Consider the following 22027-nt stretch of genomic DNA (forward strand, 5'->3'; position numbering starts at 1 on the left):
CCCCTATGTGAATTGTGGTTGTTGTGTTTTTCTGGAAGAATTTATCTGCATTTCTAGGAGTTACCCATGGTTGACAGGGGGTGGTAGGACACTCCTCCTATTGCACAGGTTTCAAGTAAATATTACATGACTGCAGATAATTTCTTGACAGATCATTTACCATCATGTCCTTTGCTTCCTTACAGTAATGGAAGTGTCTCAGCCAGCAATGGTGCTGGCCAACAGGCAAGGAGTTGCCAGCTTGGTGTGTAAATACAAGCACATCGGGAATGCAAAGGAAATTCGAGTGACTCTGCTGAAACAGACGGGTGACCAGTTCACTGAGATTTGTGCTTCAACCTACACGACGGAGTTTAAAATGTTCAGTGTGGAAGAGGTCATTCAGTGCCGTGTTAGCCCTAGCCGAAACAATGTGACCCTCACCCTCACTGGCCTGCAAGTTAATGACACTGGTCTTTATGTCTGCAAGATGGAGCGGATGTACCCTCCACCCTATTTTATGAACAAGGGCAATGGCACACAACTCTACGTGATTGGTAAGCCAAGCAGCTTTACAGAACTGTGATACTCCCAGCTTAAGGGTGTTGCTATTATGTCTCAGAGATCTTCAAAGTTCTATTTGTAAGAAGTGTGTTTGAACACTGATTCAAGCTTTGAGAATCATGCTCTTATTCCTTTAATGTCTCCCTGTAGATACCTAAAGCAGGTGTATCCATAGGCATGCAATATATTTAGTAATGTATGAGCATTGGACAGCATAAGCAACACCATATAGTGTATATGTTGTGTCCAGGCAGTAAGGTATGTAGGTGCTGAAACAGCAAAGCTAAGACGTGTTCTTCTGCAGATAAAGCTATTTTCCTTGGAAGTTGAGTGGGCAGGGGCTCAGAGCTCAGTCATGGTAGTATCTTGCGATAGCGCAGGTTAGAGAAAAGCAGTGTGGAGGCTAATCTTTGATTCCAGGGGATTCCTTATGTTGTGTCCAGGCAGTAAGGAATGTAAGTGCAGAAACAGCGAAGAGTAAGATGTATGTTCTTCTGCATGTAATATGACTTGTGTGATACGATATATTTTAGATCCAGAACCGTGTCCAGACACTGCCATATATCTCTGGGTATTAGGAGCTACTGCCTCAGGATTCTTTCTTTACAGCTTCATCATCTCAGCTGTTGTTGTGGGCAAAGCGGTAAGTCCTGTCAACTCAGCCCCATCCTGCTAATAATACCCCTTTGTGTGCTAAGGAAAAGGAGAAAGAAATGAGAAGAGGGAAGAATGTTGGGAGCGAAGGCACGGGGGTGTTCTGGCTCCCTTTTACTGGTGCAATGCAGTGCTGTTACAATAATGCAAAATGAGAACTTCCTGAACCTACCATTTAAACTTGTTTGTGGATCAGTTGTGTTGCCAGAGTACCAGAAAGCAGCCAGCTTCTATCAGCTGGACTGATCCTTGGCTTAGGTTTGGATGCTTAGAACAGGACGGAGTCTTGGATGCTTCTGGGATCAAAGGCAACAGACTTCAGGTGTACTCTGATTTCACATGGCCTATTCACACAAATTGCCAGGATTTGATTTTTCCTTTCCCCAATATTTATCTTGGTGCAAAGCAAATTTAAAGAGGCTTCCCCTTGTGACAGGGGGGAACTGTAATTTACAGCATTTTTAACTTCACGGCTAGGAACATCTGCATGAAAACAGAGGCATGAGAAACCTGGGTTGCCCGTTTCAGTGTGGGTCTGGCGTGCTCAGCCTGTTAAAAATAAAACCAGTGCCGAAGCATAAAACCAAAAAGTACTCCTGTCCTGTATTTTTCAATCCATCCTTGTCCCTAGAAGCCAAATGAAGCAGTCAGGTGTCAACACTCATAGGTTTGAACTGTTGCTGGACTCTGCAACAAGAGCACCTTCAAAGCGCTAATTGAATAGTAGGACTCTATCTTTTCCTAAACAGCCCCTGTAACTCCTGATTATCCCTCAAATACTCTTAATGGATATTCTACAAAGAGAGGTGAATGGGAAAGGTGTCTAGAATATGTTTTACTCACTAAAGGCAGTACACCTACCACTCTTTAAAATGTGCTAGTCAGTGATTATGCTGTGATGACTTGTTCATTTTTGTGTCTTCCCATATTTTACAGATACAGAGAAGACGACGTCTCACTACTGGAGTCTATGTGAAAATGCCTTCTGAAAAGCTAGAGAAAAAAGTGATTCCATTTCACATCACTGTGAATTGAAACAGGGAGAGGGAGCCTGTTTCCTAGCTGGGATGGAGAATCTGCTAACTGACTTAAGTCAAAGAAATAAAATTTATCTTATTACAAAGGTGTATGGGAAAGAGAGATAATATTCCTTGTAACTTCTACGGTTTGGAGGAGAATAAATATAGTTTATGCATTAATATTTCAAGGTTAACCCTGTTACATAAAAATGGCTACATTAGGCCATTGATTCTTTGAGTTGTATTGTACCAATATGTTAGTCTATATATATATGCATATATATATGTATAGCATTAAGTGCTATTGCTGTTGCAGCAGAACATCTTATTGTTAGATTGTGCCATATATACTGATCAACTGAGATCCAAACACTATTAAGACAGAAGCTCGTGTGTCATTGCAAGGCTAATCCTACAGGTCTGGGAGGCAGAGGCAGAGGAGCACACTAATGTACAAAAGAATGTTGACTTGTTTCTGTGCAGTGCTATTTATTGGTTCCATTTCTTGCATTAGTGCTTCGCGCTTCAACAGAGGCATCACCATAGGCTGGCAGTTATGATACCGCTGCTCTAAAAGCCTGATCTCAGCACCTTTCTCTGGCATTGCGTCCCAGCAGTGCTGCGCTGGAGTTAACCTTGATGATATCTGAGCCAGTGCTTGGAGAGAAAAGCTGCCCAGCTGGAGACCTCTTAAGCTGTTGCTGGGAAGATGTTCCAGCTCTGCTGGGGCCTCACATTTTAGAAATGCTAAATTAGCATCTATCCAAAAGGCAGAAGTATGTTGCTGTGTTTAACTGAATCTATTTTCCATGAAAATACCAACAGTGTATAATCTTGTTTATTAGTTATGTACCATTCAATAAAAACCTTGAAGCTTTGCCCAAATTAAAGTTCTTTTCTTATTCACCATTCTCAGAAGCAACAGGAAGTGGCTACATGTTAGAAAGCAGTGATGACAAGATGAACCTTTCCCCTCTGACCCTGTGTTTTGCCTTTCTGAGGAGCTTGGGTGCTCATGCCAACACTTACTTTCTCATCCCTCCTCCTCAGGGGTCACCATTAAAATCTGCCAAGTCTTCTATTTGTTTAGTTAGAGCTGCTGTGATGTGGTTCGCAGATGCTACCAGTCACCTTTACACTTCCAGCAAAGTTACTTGCTTGCAGAAGGTAACAGTAACGACTTTGGTAGCATCTCCTGTATCTGTTTATACAAAAAGCTAGTTCTAGTTTCAAATCCTGTTTTCTTTGCACCTCCTTGACACTCTCACTCACTTAATGCTACCTGACACACAAAGCTTTTAGAGCTTAAAACCATTTGAGAATTCTTAGCTCTACCGTTTTAATTCTTTGCGATCAAAATTTCACCTTACAATCCCAAAACTTGGCAGTATGTACCTCTGTTTAACAGTTGTGAATGCATCTTTTTGCCTCAGTAACTGTGTAATCAAACCCCCACAGCCCACTACACTGCTCCTGCAGCAGGAGCAGCTTGCAGAACACCAAATCTCATTGCTCTCTTGGTTAGCTTTTCCCCTCTTTCCCCATTCATCTTACATCAGCTCCCACTGTACAAATAAACATTCACAGTCTAAATTTGCTACCAACTCAAACATTTGCAGGTGCCAACTGCTTTCTCAGTGTTGACCTACAGTTGTAGTGCATTAAGTAGAAGTAGCATCTGGTGACATATGCTTTTTCTGAAGCCATTATTTCTTGATTTGACAACAGTCTGGGATTTTTCTCCAATTTTCCACTAGCTTGTTGTTCTGGGCATTAAAAATGGTAAAAACTCACACAGCTGACCTCACTGCAAAATGACCAAATTTCTGTCTATTCAAGTGCAGTCTGCTAAGAGAAATGTGTTCCATGACTGGCAGAAATAGATTTGACCCACACATCCGCTTGTTGGAGCTGTAAAATCTTCCAATAAATTTACCCTGGCAAAGCAAGAATAATTACTCAGGTCAACTTTTTTTCCCAGCACAGGAAGTAATAGCTCAGATATTCCCTGAATTGTGTCCAATTGCTAATCAGGAACCAAGTGTTTCTTCTTTTTCTCTCCCTTGACAATTTGTATGTGCTGCAACCAAGTGCTTCCTTCTCTTGAGCAATCCAAAGCAGCTCAAGTAAATGATTTTCTATGTTTGTCCCTCCTGAGGGAAGGGATGCTTTGGGCCTCTGTCAACAATCTCATGACCTCTGGCCACAGCTGTGAATTTGTGTCACCATAGAATCCAAGTATAAATAATAATCACTTTCTTTGCTGGCAGGTAAGCTGACCATGGTTAGGCCTTCTGCATCCACCAGGACTAATCCCTCTCAGTACACTAGCATTTCCTTGAGACATTCAGCCTGTAATGGGCAGTGGAGAATTCTGACCTAAACAAACTGAAAGTTGCTAAATTACCCAGATAGTGAAGATTATGGGACACCTGAGCAGAAACAATCATTTCACATATGGCAATAGCAGTATTTTATGTTTGCTCCTGCACTTAAGTAATTTCTGGTATGATGCTTATTAACTATTGTATTGGAAATTACTTCGCCTAAATTCTCTAGCTGTTCTGAACTTCTCTTCATTCTCAGTAGCTTTCAACCCAAACTTTCTCCAACCTTCTCTTATTTCTGCAGTGCTGAATTTTCTCTAGCTTTTCTTACCATTGTAGCAGCTTTACCTGAGCTGAATGTTATACAAGCATGCGTTACCATTTTTGTTCAAAGCCAGGTTCCCCTTTTCAATTTTCTGGCAGAGTACAAGGTGCACTCAAAACAGCAGATGTAGCAATGAAGACCAAAGTGGGATTTCAGTTCAGATTCTATTGACAATAGTACTCTCGCAATTTATATCTGGCGCTACAGAAATGACTGGAGCCTAAGTGCCCGCAGAGATGTTATTTATGCCTGTCCCCATATGGTCCATATAGCAGCTCTGAAGAGTGCAGAGCATAAACCTCAGGGAATTTCCATTCTGCTCATGCCCTGTGCCACCCTTCAGGACCTTGAGCCCTGTGCTTTCTCCTGATACCAGGAGAGTATCTTGCCATGATCAGCATTCAAAAAAAATTGATATATGCAAGTCAGATATGCTTTTCTCTCAGACTACAGCAGTACCAATATGAAAGATTACTGTACATCCCAAAAAATGTAAGAAGGAGGAAATGCTGACTCTGGGAAGAATGCAAAATGTAGAGGCCAAAGGAATTGGTCTCAGAAGAATTTGGGGCTCATTAGAACAGGGAGTTTAAAAACATAACTGAATATCTTACCTGGGCAGCCAAACAATGAGACCGCACTGCTTGTTGAGGTTCAGGAAGGGTCTCTTTTGATGTCCCCTTTACCCAGACAGGAGATATGTCAGCCTGTTTGAGAAACAGAAATAGTGAGTTTCTGGCGGCATCTGCCTGGGCATTCACACGTATACTTGTCTGCATCAAAGGCAATGGCATATGCACACACACACCGATATTCTACTTTCATTTTCATCTGCTTTTTTACATGAACAATTTTTCTCCTTGCCATTTTCAACTATCAGATTCCTATCTGATGCAGAAAAACATGCAACAAAGTCTCTCATCTGGCTATTCTATGATTTGGCAGAGTGGTCCATCACTTTAGCATTAGAGATCTTCCTGTGAAAAAGGAAACAACTATGCAAATCTGAAGTTGCTACTCAGTCAGGCCTTGAGATCTATAGGGAAAATCAATTCATGCTGTTTTCCACATCAAATTTTTCCTTACCAAATTAGAAAAATTATAATCAAGGGCCCCCAAGCTATTCAACAGCAGACCTGCTTCTATTCTTCCTAACTTCTGAACTTTGCTGAAGAAACACTTGGGACTAATTTCTAGTTTTTCAGTAACAAACACCTCCATTGTCCAGGTAACTCCTAGCTTGTTTAATACAACTTCTGTCTTCTGACTTTAAGCTCTGCAGCTCCAAAGAGCATCAGAATTTATGTAAGGAACTGAGGTGAGATTTGGAGGCAATAGTCTCTGAAGGTGAGGCCATAAGTCTGGCTTCTTCCTTTTGCTAGAGAAAAACTATTGCTGGGGAGAGAGCTCTGAAAAAAAAAAAAAAGAAAACAAAAAAAAAAGGTTTCAGTCCTCCCCATGATGGGAACAGTCTGAACCATGACTAGAGTTGTGCCTCTAAAAGGAGAGGCATAAACAGGAATCAGATGATGTAGCCAGGAGTTATGTCATGAAATCCAAACCAAAGAAGGCTGGTGTATAGCAGATGGTTTTATGCATTACTAAAACCAATTTACTTTTGACATTTGTAAACTTCATGCTTGCTTGAACTCATAAATGGTACTTTGAGCTAGTTTCTCTCGCTGTGGAGCCTCTACATTCCCTGGGAGCGTAATGTCATTTTGAGTGCAGGCTTATGGATGGAGAAGAAAGGTGTGGGGAAGAGGTGAAACTCAGAAAACTTTGGAGCTGCAGAGAAAGAGGAAAGAATCACAAATACAGGGCACCATACTGTTGATACTGCAAATTCCTGAGCACTTGTGCATGATTATTCCTGTACTTCTACATACAGATATTTAGCACTTAAGAGAATTTGTTATCATTTTGTGTGAATGTTTTCTGTGACTGATAAAAGAACAGTCTTATTTAAGGCACTTTTACATCGTGTATCAAAGAAGAATGTTGAGGAACTGTGGCATGTTTGAACAAATTAACAGCTACTGATACAAGATCTCAGTAAGTCGAGGCAGGAGAGTTGTAAAAGTTGCCCCTGAAATTAGTTTAGAAATTCCTGTTGTTTGCTGGAAGGATACAGCAAGGAAGAGTTCAGATAGGGGACAAAACTCTGTCTAGAATCGTTAATAATTCCTTTTGATGTGACCTGGCAGATATTTCCATGAAATAGAAGATTATTAACTATTCACAATGTCACTTTTCTACTTTTCTTTCCTTTTTCTTTTAACTTCTAAAATGGAGTTTTCTTTCAATTTCCAAAGTCAGCTGCCTTAACCACATTCATGGTTTTATATCTTAATGAACGTTTTTTAGTGGTTATGAAGTTACAGTTGAACTAAAAGTTCTCAGTTTCTTCACTGACAGTTTTTCTCCTTCATTCTCCTCTGGCTGTTGTTTTGAAAAAAAGTAGTTCTTTAATCTGCTCAGTTTGATCTGCTTCATTTTCTGCTCTGAGGTGGAACATTTCTACACAACACCACATCTGTTCTGTTCAAACATCCACATGATACAAATAAGGTTCCTGAACATTTTAAGTTACTTTAACTCACAGGAGCATCAACAGGCAAACTGCTGGCAGCACAAGTGGTAAGACACAGACATCTTTCAATATAAGTATATTACAAATTGAAAACAAGTATATGCGATTGCAGTAAAAATTAGGATTAAAAAATATGGATGAATTATGTTACAGTATAATATTTATTGGCATGCAGTTTTCTTGCAAACATGCTATGTAGTACTTCTTTATTTGCAATAAAATTGATAATAAGAAAGCATATCTTATTTATTAATGATGAAGTAATTGACTGTTCAAAATGAAAAGTAGCATACTGATGGTTCTTTATTTTCATTACAAACTCTCTACACAGAGAGCAGCCATTAGAGTCATCTTTGGTATCACAGACAGCAACTGGGCAGCTGCAATTGCACAGAGCTGTCCTGCCAGAGTGAGGGAAAACCATGGCAGAAACCTGAAACCATATATCAAACAACCAGACAGTCGTGACTTTGATTAAAAAAACAAAAACATTTTGATTTCTTTATTGGATGCCTTCTGGATTAGTTTGTTAGTTTTTTGTTGTTGTTGTTGTTTTTGTTTTGTTTTGTTTTCAACAGTAGGCAAGCACTTGCTTTTAAGGAAAACATAATTTCTCACATAATTAATTACATGATTCCAGTAGGTGGAACTTTGAGAAGAACACCTCCTGTAACAGGTTATGTGATACAACGGGGAGAGCTTGAATTACCGGGTAACATCTGGTTGGACCATGTTGTGCTGTGGGTGGGGTTTATCAGCATTCATGCTCTGCCCTGTGATGAAGCAGCTTGTGTTGAAAGCTGAAGCAAGGAGCAGGATGCCTTGTTCTTCCTAGCCAGGATCAGTGCCCAGGATGTGGGTTTTCCGTTAGAACTGGACATTAATGTTTGGGCTGAGAGCTCTTGAAAGAAAGGAATGCTGTTTGCATGTAATACATAGGATTGCTCTTTTTATGTAAATAAAAATAGTTACACATAGCAAATACTCCAGGCTTCTTTCAAAGTACGAACTGAGTGGGCTGACTCCAAAGACTTCTACAACTCAGTACACACAGGAAGTAAATGAATCCTGCTCTACATGAAATGGGTTACTGTTAACTCACTACTCGTTAGGCAGCTCTTAGTCTTGCTTTTAGAGCTTCTCCTTGGGGATTTGCAGCTTCCTTGAACCAGCAATGAAAGGGGCCAGCAGAAGTGCTCACTTTCGCACAGTCTCTTTCCAAAGTTTGAGGGGATTGGCATGTACTGACTTCCATAGTACTTTGAGATGGGCACTTGCGTCATCATGAACTGTAAGAAATATCTCAATCTCCTTCTTTTCTGTGAAAATTCTCCTTGTTCTCTGTTGGCCTTCAGTCACACTGCAGAGCCACACTGCTCTTCATCTTTGGGGAAAGCTGAGCTGTTTGAAGTTCTGTAGGAGCTCTGATAAGACTTCTTTTCTTATATTTTCAGAGTCTGTACTCTTACGTGCTAGATGAAGTCTCTAGTTCCTGCTATTGTCATCTTTTTACTTAATTTGAACCCAAACAAATAGAACAAATAGGTGACTAAAAATAGGCCCTCTCTTTGCCTATGCTAGAAACTGTGTCAGGCAGTACTACGGAAACACAAAACCTGCTGTAATTTATTTGTATCATACAGATTAAAAACTTAGACGCAATCAACTGGTCAAAAATTGTAGAAATAATTGGAGAGGGGAACAAGAACTAAAAATAACCCACATTTGAAACTGTTATAAATTGTGGTATGTTAGCAGCACTTAATCAAGATCAGAAAGCAAAACAGTTCATTTCTTAGTAAGTTATTAAATCCTTCTGGTAAGTGACACTCTGGAAACATTCAATAGCTTCATAACTGGCTGACTTAATGTTTTACATGCAGGAAAGATGGCTAGAACAGCAGTAATCAGCAGAATAAGTTGGTTTCATAGTTGAGCTTTGGTGAGGTGTTACATCGTGTGGGTAGCATTTATAAGAGCTCTCTCACTTTTAATTCAGTAGCAAAGATGACTGTCTGCTTCACAAATTAATAATATTTTCCTTTCTCTTATAATACCAAGCTAATTCATTATATCATATTTTATTTTATGACTATTTACTTAGCCTGCTCTTTATTGTACTCTCTCACTGAGATAAAACATCTTTTAAGTTCTTCTCTCTACTCGTCTCTGCGCAATAATATAATGTAATTATACCAGTAGTTTCCAAACTCATGTTACCCCCTCCCATATGTGAACCACAGATGCATATCCTGTGTAAAGATTCTTCACATTAACGTCATCATTTATATTGTAACTTTCAGATTAACTTCCATTATTGTTTTTCATCTTTTTACTTTGTATTCTATGATTAAGAAAGACCAGGTTTCCATACCAGTTTTACTAAATATAGCAATTTCTCGGCTATCCCTGAGCACAAGCTACTAGTCGTTCTTTCATGGATGTGGACAAAGTCTCTTCACTCTCAGGTTTCAGAGGCCTCAGTCTGAAATGCACCTTAAGCATTTGCTCTATGGTTCCTGAAACTAGGACAGTCATGATGCTAAGCATGGACATCTATTTCCTCTCTCCGCTTTCATTTTTCAATGGTGCATGCTCCATAGGACCAGATTGCTAGTGTCTTGTGCAATGAATATATGAAATAGTTAGGAGGACAAAGAAGGAGATGCAGGCTGTGTCTTATTCAGTGGGTGGATGACATGCAGAGGAGGGTAACAACCTGCATGGCACCTGAACAAAAGCCAGGCTTCAAGAGGAAGAGCCTAGAGGAAGCGAGAGGAAGTTAGCCTGTGTGCACATGGCATAAATGTCATCTTTAAATGCAGTGCCTTTTTATATGGTTCTTCCCCAAAAATGCCAGTTTAGGTGTGACAACATAGATGTTGTTGGTGTTATTTTCCAACATGCAGAACAGGAAACACTCAGCACCCACGTCTGCTCCAGACAGATGAAGTATTTCAACTGAATACCCTTTTCCACTGATAAGCAGCTCACATAAAACATTTTGCCTATGGTGACTTTGGTAAATTCGTGTGTATAGAAAAAATCTGGGGAAAAAGAATGTATGTTTGTATTTCAAAATGAAATACTTTGACTTCTTTGAAATGATGCTTCACTTTAAAATTTACATTAACCATGTTGAATTTCTAACAAGAAAAATGTTTGTCAGACATAAAACTATCTTTCTCTCAGATAAGATAAAACTTAAGATAAAAGATAAAACTATCTTTTTTCTTTTTTCCTAGTTTGTCAAAAAATCACATTCTTTTCAGATTGGACAGTGAATTTAGAACCAGTTATTCTCATAAGTCTAGTTTTTGCAAAAGAACGGAAATTATGTATCTGAGTGAGAAATCTTCAAAGAACAAATAATAATACCACAAAATGGAGATGAGGCCAAATGTAGCAAAAGCTATTGTGTTGATCCTCCTTTCTTACCTTACAATAAAGCCAAAAGCAATTTGAGTTAATTATGACATTTTAGAGGGTAATGAGGGTACAATTCTTTTTCAATAATTGGTCAACCTTTTTTCTTTTCATGCTATTAGATAGCTGCCATTATGTGATTCCAAATTCAATTCATTATTAGGATGAACAGAACTTTTGAAACTTCCAGCTGGACCCAACTGGATCTTTCCAACTTCCATTTCACTTATTTTTTTTCTTTATTCTATGAATTTAATTTTCTGGGAGGCCAGTGTATGGATTAAAAGCATTGACACTTATAGCTAACTAGTCAGATTACAAGCTTGTTCATGTGGCTTGTGAATAAATCACAAAATCTTACTCATCATACAATAGTAGCAACTGTGTAGGGTAAAGTTTTGCAAAATGTTTCAGTGTTGTAAAAAACTGTCCCTGAATCAGAGCTGGAAGAGCAGAAGCTGGAAATAGTTTGTTGTATGTGAAGCAGGTGGTGTGGGAAAGTAGAATTAGAACTTAAATTTACTAAATATATACAATAAAATATATGAATATAGTAATATGCATCTGAAATACACGTACCTGTATGTTGAGCATACCCAAAGGCTTCCCATGCTACCTCAACCCGCACTTCATTTAAAAAAGTGAAAAAAGTCACTTATTCATCAATACATTGTCTTCCATCTGTTCCAAAATAAAACTTATAAATTGGCTGAAAAATGAAGTGTTGCTATTTTCTGTCTAGTTGCTAGAAAATAGTTTCATGTTTTGCTGAAATGCTGTTTTCAATTCTTTCAACATGAAACTGATGCTCTGATGATATTTGATCAGTAGATACCATGGCATTTTTGTAATTGTGAAGTGTTTAAAGAGAATACTCCAGCAAAATCTCAAATCCTGTCATTTTACAAGTCATTCAGAGTTCTCTTTAGTTCCTGCCCTCATTTGTTCACTTGGATATGCATGAGTAAGTGGCTGCCACTTTCCAGTGGTGGGTGAGTTGGTCCTATTAGTCACCTTCACATAATTAGAGTTGGCCAGAAACTTCATACAGAGAATGATCGTTTGTTTTAACAAGTGTGTGTGTTTATGTATAGATGTGTGCATATGCAGCAACTAAACCTTTTTTGACAAAACTTTCCGAGTCAAAGTTAGATCTTCTGCTCAGTGCCAGACACAGGAATGCAAAGGGCCTGAAGGTTGTGGTACTCATCTGGGAAGTGAGACACACAGGCTGCTGCTCCTTTGCCTTATCCCACATCAAAGGCAGGGATGTGCTCAGACCACTGACTAGCCCAGGAGAGTGCTCACTCCCTCTGCACTTTCAGCAGAAGACTGTCATGGTTGGCAAGCTTTCCTGATTTTTACTGCAAAACTCTGAATGGTTGCAATTTTGCCCTGATACATAATGGGAAATTCTTATCTTAAAACTTAGCAAGTATAATAGCAAACATCGCAACAATTTATTTGTTTAAATCTATTCAAGATTGTTAAAAGTATATGTTATTGACAACACTGCCCTGTTAGAACATGGAACACAAGCAGATTTAGTGATGAGTACTGTGAATCTGCATCTTGCAACAGAACTAAGAATCGCTGTTTTCAACAATTTTGAGACACTTAGAAGTCCTTTGCACAGCAGATTTTAATGACAGCAGAAACTGTATGAGGTTCCAAACCAGTAACCCTTGCTCTTTCTAATGCAAGAAAGATCTCTGGTCTGAAAAACTCATATTACCAATTTATGTGCTAATACCTAACAAGGTTTGAGTTTTATTTGTGCTGGTAATACTATGTTTAATTTTTCTTTTCTCTTTCCAAGTCACACACATACTTAAGTCAGGCATCTTATTTGTACAGTTTGTAGGTATCAGCATGAGATGGTGTAGCTCATCTTTTTAAAACTGTTTCTTCTTTCCATGGACGCAAAATAAATCAGCCACTGTTAACCTGCTGGCTGTGGGAACACCAAAAGACGTTCCGTTCTGTGGTAGGACAACACATCAGCAGTTCTCTTGAATGCATTTTATATGAGATAATATTCTTATTTGCAATAATAAGGACAGTACATTATAAATGAGTACTAATCAAATGGTACTTGTTTTACAGTATCTGCAGGCCTGATTCAAGACCAGACATAGCAGGCAGAAGCGAAGATAGGAATGATCCGAAAAGACACTGCAGCAGTTAAGCAGATGGTGATTTCCACCTCCAAATTCCTAGGTGTTAAGCAGATAGCCTTTCCCCTTTGTTGTTTCTGTTGGAAAGGCTGAGTCAGGATGAAACCTAAAACTTATACAGACACATCACAATGTACGAATGCCAAAATTCAGATGCCTGGAACAAAGGCATTGAGAATCATGGGACGGCTGAGGTGGGAAGGCACCTCTGGAAATTGCCTAGTCCAAGGCCCCTGCTCAAAGCAGGGTCAGCTGGAGCAGGCTGCTCAGGGCCATGGCTGGCTGGGTTTTGAACATCTCCACAACCTCTCTGGGCAACCTGATCCAGTGTTTGACTACCCCCAGTAGAACTGTTTTTACATTTAAATGGAATTTTTTGGACTGCTTCTTGTCCTGTCACTGGGCACCAAGAGTCTAGCTCCGTCCTCTTTATCACTACCCTGAATATTTATACACACCAATAAGATGCCCCCTGAGCCTTCCCTTCTTCAGGTTAAACAGTCCCAGTCTCTGTGAAATCAGGAATGGCCTATGCTTGACATATATGTGAAACTACTAATGAAAATAATGGACCGTGTTGGGTTTCCACAGCAGCATCTGCTCGAACTGCTGCAGTTTCACTGATATACTCTCTCCTTACTGGAACATCCGTAAATCAAATGTTTTTGTACTTGTATTCTCACTCCCTAGATTTGTATTTGGGAATTCATGACAATACTAGGATAACACTGCTGCAAATTGCTTTCCTTTAGACAACTGCACATAAAAGTGTATACACATATATTTGCATACGTGTAACTCATGTAACACAAACCAAATGACATATTGGGTGTGTAATTAAGCAGTTAACTTGTTAGAAGATAAGACATTTAACTCACTTGAAGCACACAGTCTGCAGGCTGCTCATGAAGCTCTTTTTTCAAAGCTGATTGCTTCCTCTGTCTGTACTGAGTACCTCCAACTGCTCCCACCGCTGGCTGTGTTGCAGGAGATGTGCTTTGCAGATGAGCTGGCTGCTCTGTAAGGAAAATGGCGGGTTGCTCAGAGAACTGGAGTTGTTGACCTACACAATCACCCAAAACCGTTACCTTTTTCCTGCGAAGCAGTAAGCCCACCTGAAAGGCACTGCAGTGCCATGAGCTTCAAATGATGTGGAGCACACTGCATTTTTCAGGCTTTGATGCCATTTAGCAAAACAAATTGCAATTTGCTATCCTAGTCAGCAACAATAAGAGCATAAGAACATAACTGAGCCCACAGCAGGTCAGACAAACGATGTACTCTTTCTGCTATCCACTTCCCAACAGTGACCAAGAACTATGTCTGGGTAGGGAATAACAACATGGAAAGTATGTTATGAAATTTCCCCCAAATACTGTCCCAGCCTTCCCTCACCAGCAGCTTAGGAATGTCAAAGTTTGGTATCTGTATGTTTAACAACCTTGAGGGGTTTCTTTTACATGGATTCATCCTGCCACTTTTTAAAACCTTGTGAACTTGAGTCCAGGTAAGCAAAGATGATCAGCTGTTCTGATAGTTCTGATTCTGTTCTGATTTGTTCATTGTATTACGTAAGAAATGGAAGAACCTGAAAAACCTTAAATGGCCTTGAAATTGGCAGAAAAACCTAGATAGAAAAAGGTGCTATTTGAGGTAGTTTTCAAAGCTTTGGAAACAATGAAGTGTTTCTTTTCTTAGTGGAAAAATAGTTACGTTTCCATATCAACTAAAATGATTTGTAGCTGTATTATAAAAAAGCATGTATGTAAAGCATATTAAAAAAATCACCACTTGCTCCTCAGTAAACCACTAACACTACTCACCCTGTTATGAAAACATGACTAGAAGGAAAGATGCAAATGGACAACTTAATTTTTTCCCCTTCGGCTACTTTTTTTTTTTTCTTCAAGCAAAAGAGGCACCCAAAACAGTCCATCACGCAAGCATTACAGAGTCCTCACTGATGTCAGTAGCAAACATAGTGTAACCACAGCAACCCAAAGAGAAGTGGAGTCACTGGCTTTTTTTTTTTTTTTTGCTACTGCTTTGATCTTACTTGTTCTTACTTAGCACAGAAGGAAAGAAACAAATGGCCCACAGAACTTAATGCCTGAATCAATATAATAGGAATTTATGACTTGGGAACTAAAGAATACCCTGTTTTGTGGATTGCAGGTACTGTATAAACCCTAACATAGAAAGTAATACATTTGTACACTTCTCATCGTACTGTGAATGCCAACAAAATGAGCAATGGTTACGTACTCCTGGGCCACAACAGGGGCACTCCCCCCCCAACATCAGGTGAAGAGATAAGTCTAAGAAAGACCTGGGTGAGCCAGTGAGTATATAATCACATCCAAGAACACCTTTGAAGAGGTACATGGCAGCATCTGCAGGGAAACTTTCGCCAAAACGAGGATAGTCCAGCTAACAAGAACAACATCAGCTGTGATGCTGATCTCTTTGTCATTAACAGCTTCCCAACAGCCAGGCGATGCCCCTGCTGCTAGCGCAGCACAGCACAGACCATACAAGCAGAAAGAATTCTAGCAAACAAACAGGGCAAGTAGTAGATTTTGAATTAAAGGGAGAGAGGATGTGCATGTGTGACTTTTCAGTGGTCACCTGAAGCAACGGGATGAGTAGCTGATCTATAAACTGATCTATGAAAAGAAAATTGAAATTTTCACACTATTTTTTCCAGGGCTATCTGAAGAGCCATAGCTCCCTCCTTGGCCTAGCTGCAAACCAAGGCAGCTCCCAGCCAGTAGGAGGTTCCAGAGGAATTAAGTTTAGGCTCGGGAACAGTGCTATGAATAGCCCCAGACAATAATGTAACACTAATGCTTGACAGTAATATGAACACAGCAAGAATAGAGAAACACCAACTTTCACCTGTTCTGATAGTCATCTAAACAATTCACGAGAGTGTGAGCCTAAGGGCAGCTGTTCCAGATGAGAACAAAAATACAGCAAGTCAAGTATCTTGTCTCTCAGGTAAGTGTCTCGAAGCAGATGCTTAGAGACGAATGTAAGAACAGGCAAAACACGTGGTAATGCTATCCTGAAAGACTCACAACCAAAACAAATTTGCAGGTCAAGCACTTTTCTTGGGTTTTTATGTCTTTGTAACTCAGCTGACCAAGGACACAGGAAATACAGGATTCTGTAGTATCCATATGAACAATATGGACACTCCTATTCTCCCTGCTTGACCTCTCCTTGGATTTGGGTCTGTTTTGCTGTGGCTCAGTCAGAACTGCATGAGGCTACAGACCCAAAACAGAGGAAGCACTTTGGCTAGGACAACAAAAGCCCCCCTGAGCACACTTTCACTTTTAATGACCACTAACCACTGAGCTGAGATCAAAGAGACCACGAGTGAAAAGCCTGTTTCTTAAAGTTTGCCAGCAGACCGTCATGAGCAAGCAGGAGCTGCACATTTCTATATGACATGTTTGCAACTCCCTGGGCCAACTTAAGAGTAATAGCAACAGGAGCTGAGAATAGCTTAGGCTGAGCAGAGCTCAATGACGACTTACCCTGAGAGCCCAGGTAGCCCACCCTGAACTGTATAAAGTGTCCACTAGAGCCAAACACAGAAGGACAGCCTACCAAGATAGGAGCTGAGCAGCTGCAGAGCTCATAGCTTTTGCTGTGAGCACTCTGTCTTGGCCCTACGAACCTTTGCAATGTGCACACACACCAGTTTTTTTCTTTTTGCACTCTCAGGGTGAAATTCATGAGAATCAAGCTGATTTTGACATGGTAATATGTAGATGTGGAGGGCCATACAAATGAAGAATGCCATTATCGTGAAGGTTCAGCTATGAAGAAGTTGTACAACTTACGAAGTAGTTACGCCTGTTTCCCAGGGGCATTCAGAGGTGCACGAAGGCTAGGAACTTCAGTTAAGAAATCTTGAGTTTTTACATGGCAAAGGCCAATTCACCAGAATATACTATGGTGATCTGTAATATCATCAATGTGGTTAAAGTGATGTTCTAAAGTAGTCATTTCAATCATTCATGTTCTCTAGAGAACACAGATATCTTGTTTCTATGTTTTGTTTACTGTTGTTCTAATTTTTACTTTTTTTTTTTTTGTGTGTGTGGTGACAGCAACCAAGCTGGCTGTGAGAGGAGTACCTAGACTGTTCCCTTAGTGAGCTCCCAAAGAACATCAAAGACTTTTAAGCACAGAAAAGACATACTTCACTGGATTAAAAGTAGCCTGAGACAAACAGCAAACACATCAGAAGGGCTTATGGACAACTCCACTCCTGTCATTCTTGCAGATAGGCTTTTGCTCCCAAGCTTAATGTTGGTTAACTCAGTGACTTTCTGAGTGGCAGCAAACTGAGTTCTGACTGATCCCTGGAGGAGTTCCTTCAGTCTCTTCAGGAGGCATAGCTGTCCTCCTTTTCTCTTCATAATAACGTCTCCAAGTCTTAATGAGACACACCTTTGCAGTTTGTTGCTGTGTTTCCCTGGTCTTTCACATCCAACTGACCCTTCAGCTGTCCCTTGGCCACAGCATACTCAGCTGCTCCCACAGGGCTGAAGCAGCCTTTGCACCCTCCAGGGGTTCCCAGCCAAGCCTCCCCTCCTGGAGGAGGGCAGTCCACAGCAGGCCAGAGGCAGCATCCATCACAACTGCTTCCAGAGAGGCTGCATCTCCCCTTGGCAGGGACAGGGCAGCCCCCTGCCCACACCAGCTCTGCACGCCGCAGCACAAGTGTTCTGCTCGTGCTGCAGACTCTGCGTAAGCCATGAAACTGGAGGAGAAGACGATGCCTTTGGTCACTGGACGCTTTGTGCGGCTGCACAAAACTGTTTCTGGCCAGGATCCAGAATTCAGGGTTGCTGTAACAGGATTTATTTTGCTATCAATATTTTTTGTAACCTCGAGGTTATAAAAGATGCTGGTATCAATGGCAGAGGAAGGTATTAGCAAAATTTTCTTCCTTGTTCTCTTGAGGATAGAACAAACTGTGAGAATTTCATCCTCTTTTCCAGTTTAACATGTACAAGCCAGTACCACACACTTCCTTTAACATCTTTTGTGTGACAGACATTTCCAGACCCTGTATGGTCATATAAGCTGTGCTGAGCGTGATTAAGCGTATGTTTTATCAAGTAACAGCTCTGATTTCAGCATGTTCATCAATAAAACTAGACTTGGTAAATTGTTACTGATCGTGCAGCAAGGGGGAACCTTTCCTCCTGAAGCCTCCCTGCTCTGGATGTGGGCAATTCCGATTTACTAACCAGGCAATGTGAGCTTTGGCTGGAACCAGCAGTCCTCACCCACCCCCTGGGGGGGCCCGTTAACACCCAGAACGAGACATGGCGACATGACGGAAAAAGTGATTTTTTTTCAGACTCCTTTGTCTCCTGGCCTTTCCTGGCCTGCTGGAGGGACTGACTGTTTTCACGGCTTGTTCTTTCTCATCAAATTAGCGGGCGCAGCCTGACAATTGCCAAGTGCCCACTCAGAAGACAGAACCTCCCCCTCTGCCGTGACACCGAAAACACGGAGCCCTGCCCTGGCCTGCACCCCCGGGTCACTGAAACACGGCACTGGCCTCGTCCATGCAGGTGTCAGAAACCTTAAAAATGAGAAAAGCCCAAATCTTTCCAAACTAACGCTGTGCGTCCGCGGGCGGCCCCCTGAGGCGCGGTGCCGGGAGCAGCCGGGCCGCGGCTCCCCTCAGGCGGCGGGGCCGGGCCGGGCCGGGCCGTGTCGCAGCGCGGTGCGGCGGCGCCCCCGTGCGGCCCCCGTGGCGGCGGGGCGGGCAGCGGACAGCGGCCGTCGGAGGGTTTTCAGCCCGGGCTGCCTGGGGGGCACGGGTTCAAGGCGCACGGGGCCCTCTTGCACCCTTGTGCACGCCCTCGCAGCTCCCCTGTCTTGCAGCAGGGGCTTCGGCTCCTCCAGGAAGCCCAGGCCGCGCGGGAGGGGTTTTACAGTTCACACATAGCCCATGTCAGCTCTTGGAATCATCTACCAAACGGGACAAAACCCCTCCACTGGTCACTTGCCGAAAGTGTGACACAGGGCTGCAGTGGGTCCAGCTTTCCTTAGCTTTGTGCTGGCATCCGTAAGAGAAGTGCGGCCGGATCATGCCTTGAGTGTGGTGGAGCACAGTATCATTATTCTGTGCTTCTTTTAGCTTTTGCATGCATGGACAGAGCATTTTGTTCCCAGTACAGTAACCTCTGTGATTCTGAACATGACATACACAAAAAAAGAGGAAATTTAGTTACATGTTTAAGAAAGATGTCATTTCATTGATTTTATTCCTCCAAATCTGTCAAGGCCTGAGCTGTCTAAGTGTATCTTCAATTAACCACTAGTAGGAGCTGCAAACCAAAGCCTGGCTCAAAAACACTTGGAAAAACCAAGATTTTCAAAAGTGTTTAATGTGAGCTGGCAGCAGACAGCAGCATGGGTGTCCTAAGCCACTTCAGTGTTTCTGGAAGTCCAGGCCTGGGCTGTGCTGTTAGACCTGTCTTTGCAGTTTTCCGCATGCCATTTCAGTTCTCTCTTATCTACAGGAATGCATCGCAGCTTCGGGGGCTGCTTCTGTAGGGGAAAGTTCCCCTCGTGTTATACTGTCAACTCAACGGTAGCGAAAGTTTACCTTTAAAACGTAATCACAACAATGCTGAGATAAAATCACACCACAAACCCCAACTACGACTACAGCCTGCGGCTCTTTCAATCCTAACTCCTCCAAAGCAGCTGACCAGACAACCACATAACAGGAGGCCCTACCTTACTGAGAGCTTTGAAACAGTTGGGGTGTGAAAATGCTAAAGAATGTGTTTAATTCATCACTGTCACACCTAGAAGAGAATTAAATTCAAATCCAACAGCAGAAAAACTTTCATGGTCATCCAGCTCAGTGTCGGGTAGGTGTCATAAAGTGCTCTACAAGTGGCAAGACAAAAACAGTCTGGGTCCCCAAGTATACATTTCTTTTGGATTTTGTATATTTACTGTCCACTCTGGGGAACCTCCCATCTGAACCCAGATGTAGGTAGCACTGGTCACAAAGCTCCAGACAGCTGCCCATTGGCCACAAAGAAACTGCAAAGGCTTCAGAAGGTGTTCTCCTCCCTCTGGCATACATGAACCCATGCTGCTTACAACCCTGCTGTTCTCCTAAATACCTCCTGCACATTTGGGCGTATGCCACTCAAAGATACCTGCTGCTCACAGTCCTCCTCCCAGCACACCTGGAAGGGCAGGAACACGGTGTTGGTTGTTACCAAGACAGGAAATCTTCCACAGCCATCCCGTAGGCCTGCAGTCCAGGCCACGGTCATATGTGTGCTGACCGTCACTGGGTCCATGCCTCCCTATGCTCAGTGATCCTGGAAAAGTGATTAGGTACCTCATTAGGTAGCTGTGTGCCAGTGGGCAGGAGGCCAGACACACAGAGCATCAGCTCTTGAGGTCGGCGGGAGAGAGGCCTTGAGGGCCTTGAGCCAGCCAGCACAAAACATGAGTCACAGGACCTGAAGTGGCATTTAGGCTGACTGCATTTGCCACTTAGGCTCCTATTGATTGAGTTTATTGCACGTGTGTCAGATCTGGGCTTAACTCCTTAACATACCCGTACAGGGAAGTGTCTGCCCTGCCGCTGAGCTGAGGTGAGACCCTGTAGCCTCCTCTGGCACACTGGTGGTCAGAACATTACAGCGTGCCCACAGGCCTGTGGGAGGCATCAGCCCCATACCAGCAGGGTTGGTGCAACACGAGTTGCATCTCCGGCTGAAATCTGTACACCATGAGTGACTGCGGCCTGTCTACACACTTAATAGCGAGTGATGCTGATGGGAAGGGGGATTTAAACCTATCACAGAACCTTAAAAATAGCACAGAGAAAGTCATTGTTCCCCTTCTCTATTCAAAGAATGGGAAAGGAAAGTGCAGGAGTGTGGAGGCTTTCTGCTCCAGCCCTGAGGAAATGACCCAGAGTCATGAAAATATAGGCCAGATATTGAAGCAAAGAATAAGAAGCAGCAGGAGACAACAGAATATAATTTGTGTGGATAGACTGTAACAGCCCCTGCAGAAAGAATCACAATGCATTTTATTGAGAGAATATTTTACATTGCTGTGGGCAACTGCTCATCATCCACAAGCAGAAGTGGAAAATTGCAAGTGAGACACAACAAGCTACTTCAATGTAAACACCACCACTATTTCATGGTGAATAAAGGGATACAACACACTAGCAGATTGCTAACATGGAAATTGTTTTGGGTGATAGTGATAAGAAGAGTAAGAGTTAAGTGATTAAACAGGTCAAAGAAAAATATACATTGTACTTCACAGGCAAAATCCTTGCTGTGAATCAGTCTCCTTTGGGAAGCAGCAGAAGTGGTGTTTTCTGAGTTGCTTGGAGCTAGAAAGGACAAGCACTGAAGATCACAGGGTAGAGAATATTGATGTACAGATCAAGGGATGGGCAAGCCCGTTTCTCTTTGGAACTGGGTATGCCACTGGCTGTAGTTTTAAAGGAATAAAAATGCCCATAAGGAATTTCCAGGTTGTTTACAGTCAAGGAGATGGCAAGTCTGTTGTGCGTTAACCCTGGCAGGCAGCTAAGCACCACACAGCTGCTCACTCACTGCCTCCTCTAGCAGGGTAGAGGAGGAGAATTGGAAGGGCAGAAGTTAGAAAAGTCCTGGGCCAAGATGAACACAGTTAAGACAGTTTAATAAGTAAAATAAAAAATAAAAGAAACAAAACAAAACCAAGGAGGGAAAAAAAGTGATGTGAAACACAATTGGTTACCACCAGCCAAACAATGCCCAGCCAGTTCCTGAGCAACAGCAGCCCTGGCAAACTTTTCACCCCCTTCAAGATTTTACTGCTGAGCACAATGTCATATGGTTTGGAATATCCCTTCGGTCAGCTGGGGTTAACTGTCCTGGTTGTGTCCCCTC

At 41.9% G+C, this 22027-nt stretch overlaps 2 protein-coding genes across 2 annotated transcripts in view; one reads left to right on the plus strand and one right to left on the minus strand.

Annotated features, from left to right (window-relative positions):
* CTLA4 (cytotoxic T-lymphocyte associated protein 4) overlaps nucleotides 1–5469 on the plus strand; it is a 32060-nt gene extending 26591 nt beyond the window's left edge. The window contains exons 2-4 of the mRNA XM_083842865.1: nucleotides 186–536; nucleotides 1077–1186; nucleotides 2134–5469. Coding sequence (XP_083698991.1) covers nucleotides 186–536; nucleotides 1077–1186; nucleotides 2134–2232 — 560 coding nt within the window. The 3' untranslated portion in view covers nucleotides 2233–5469. The remainder of the gene's footprint in view (nucleotides 1–185; nucleotides 537–1076; nucleotides 1187–2133) is intronic.
* RAPH1 (Ras association (RalGDS/AF-6) and pleckstrin homology domains 1) overlaps nucleotides 1–22027 on the minus strand; it is a gene marked incomplete at its 5' end in the record, with an annotated part of 344080 nt that overhangs the window by 189392 nt on the left and 132661 nt on the right. The window contains 2 exons of the mRNA XM_083842783.1: nucleotides 5483–5575; nucleotides 13943–14082. The remainder of the gene's footprint in view (nucleotides 1–5482; nucleotides 5576–13942; nucleotides 14083–22027) is intronic.

This window comes from Anser anser, assembly GCF_964211835.1.
Source record: "Anser anser genome assembly, chromosome: 6".
Lineage (NCBI taxonomy): Eukaryota > Metazoa > Chordata > Aves > Anseriformes > Anatidae > Anser > Anser anser.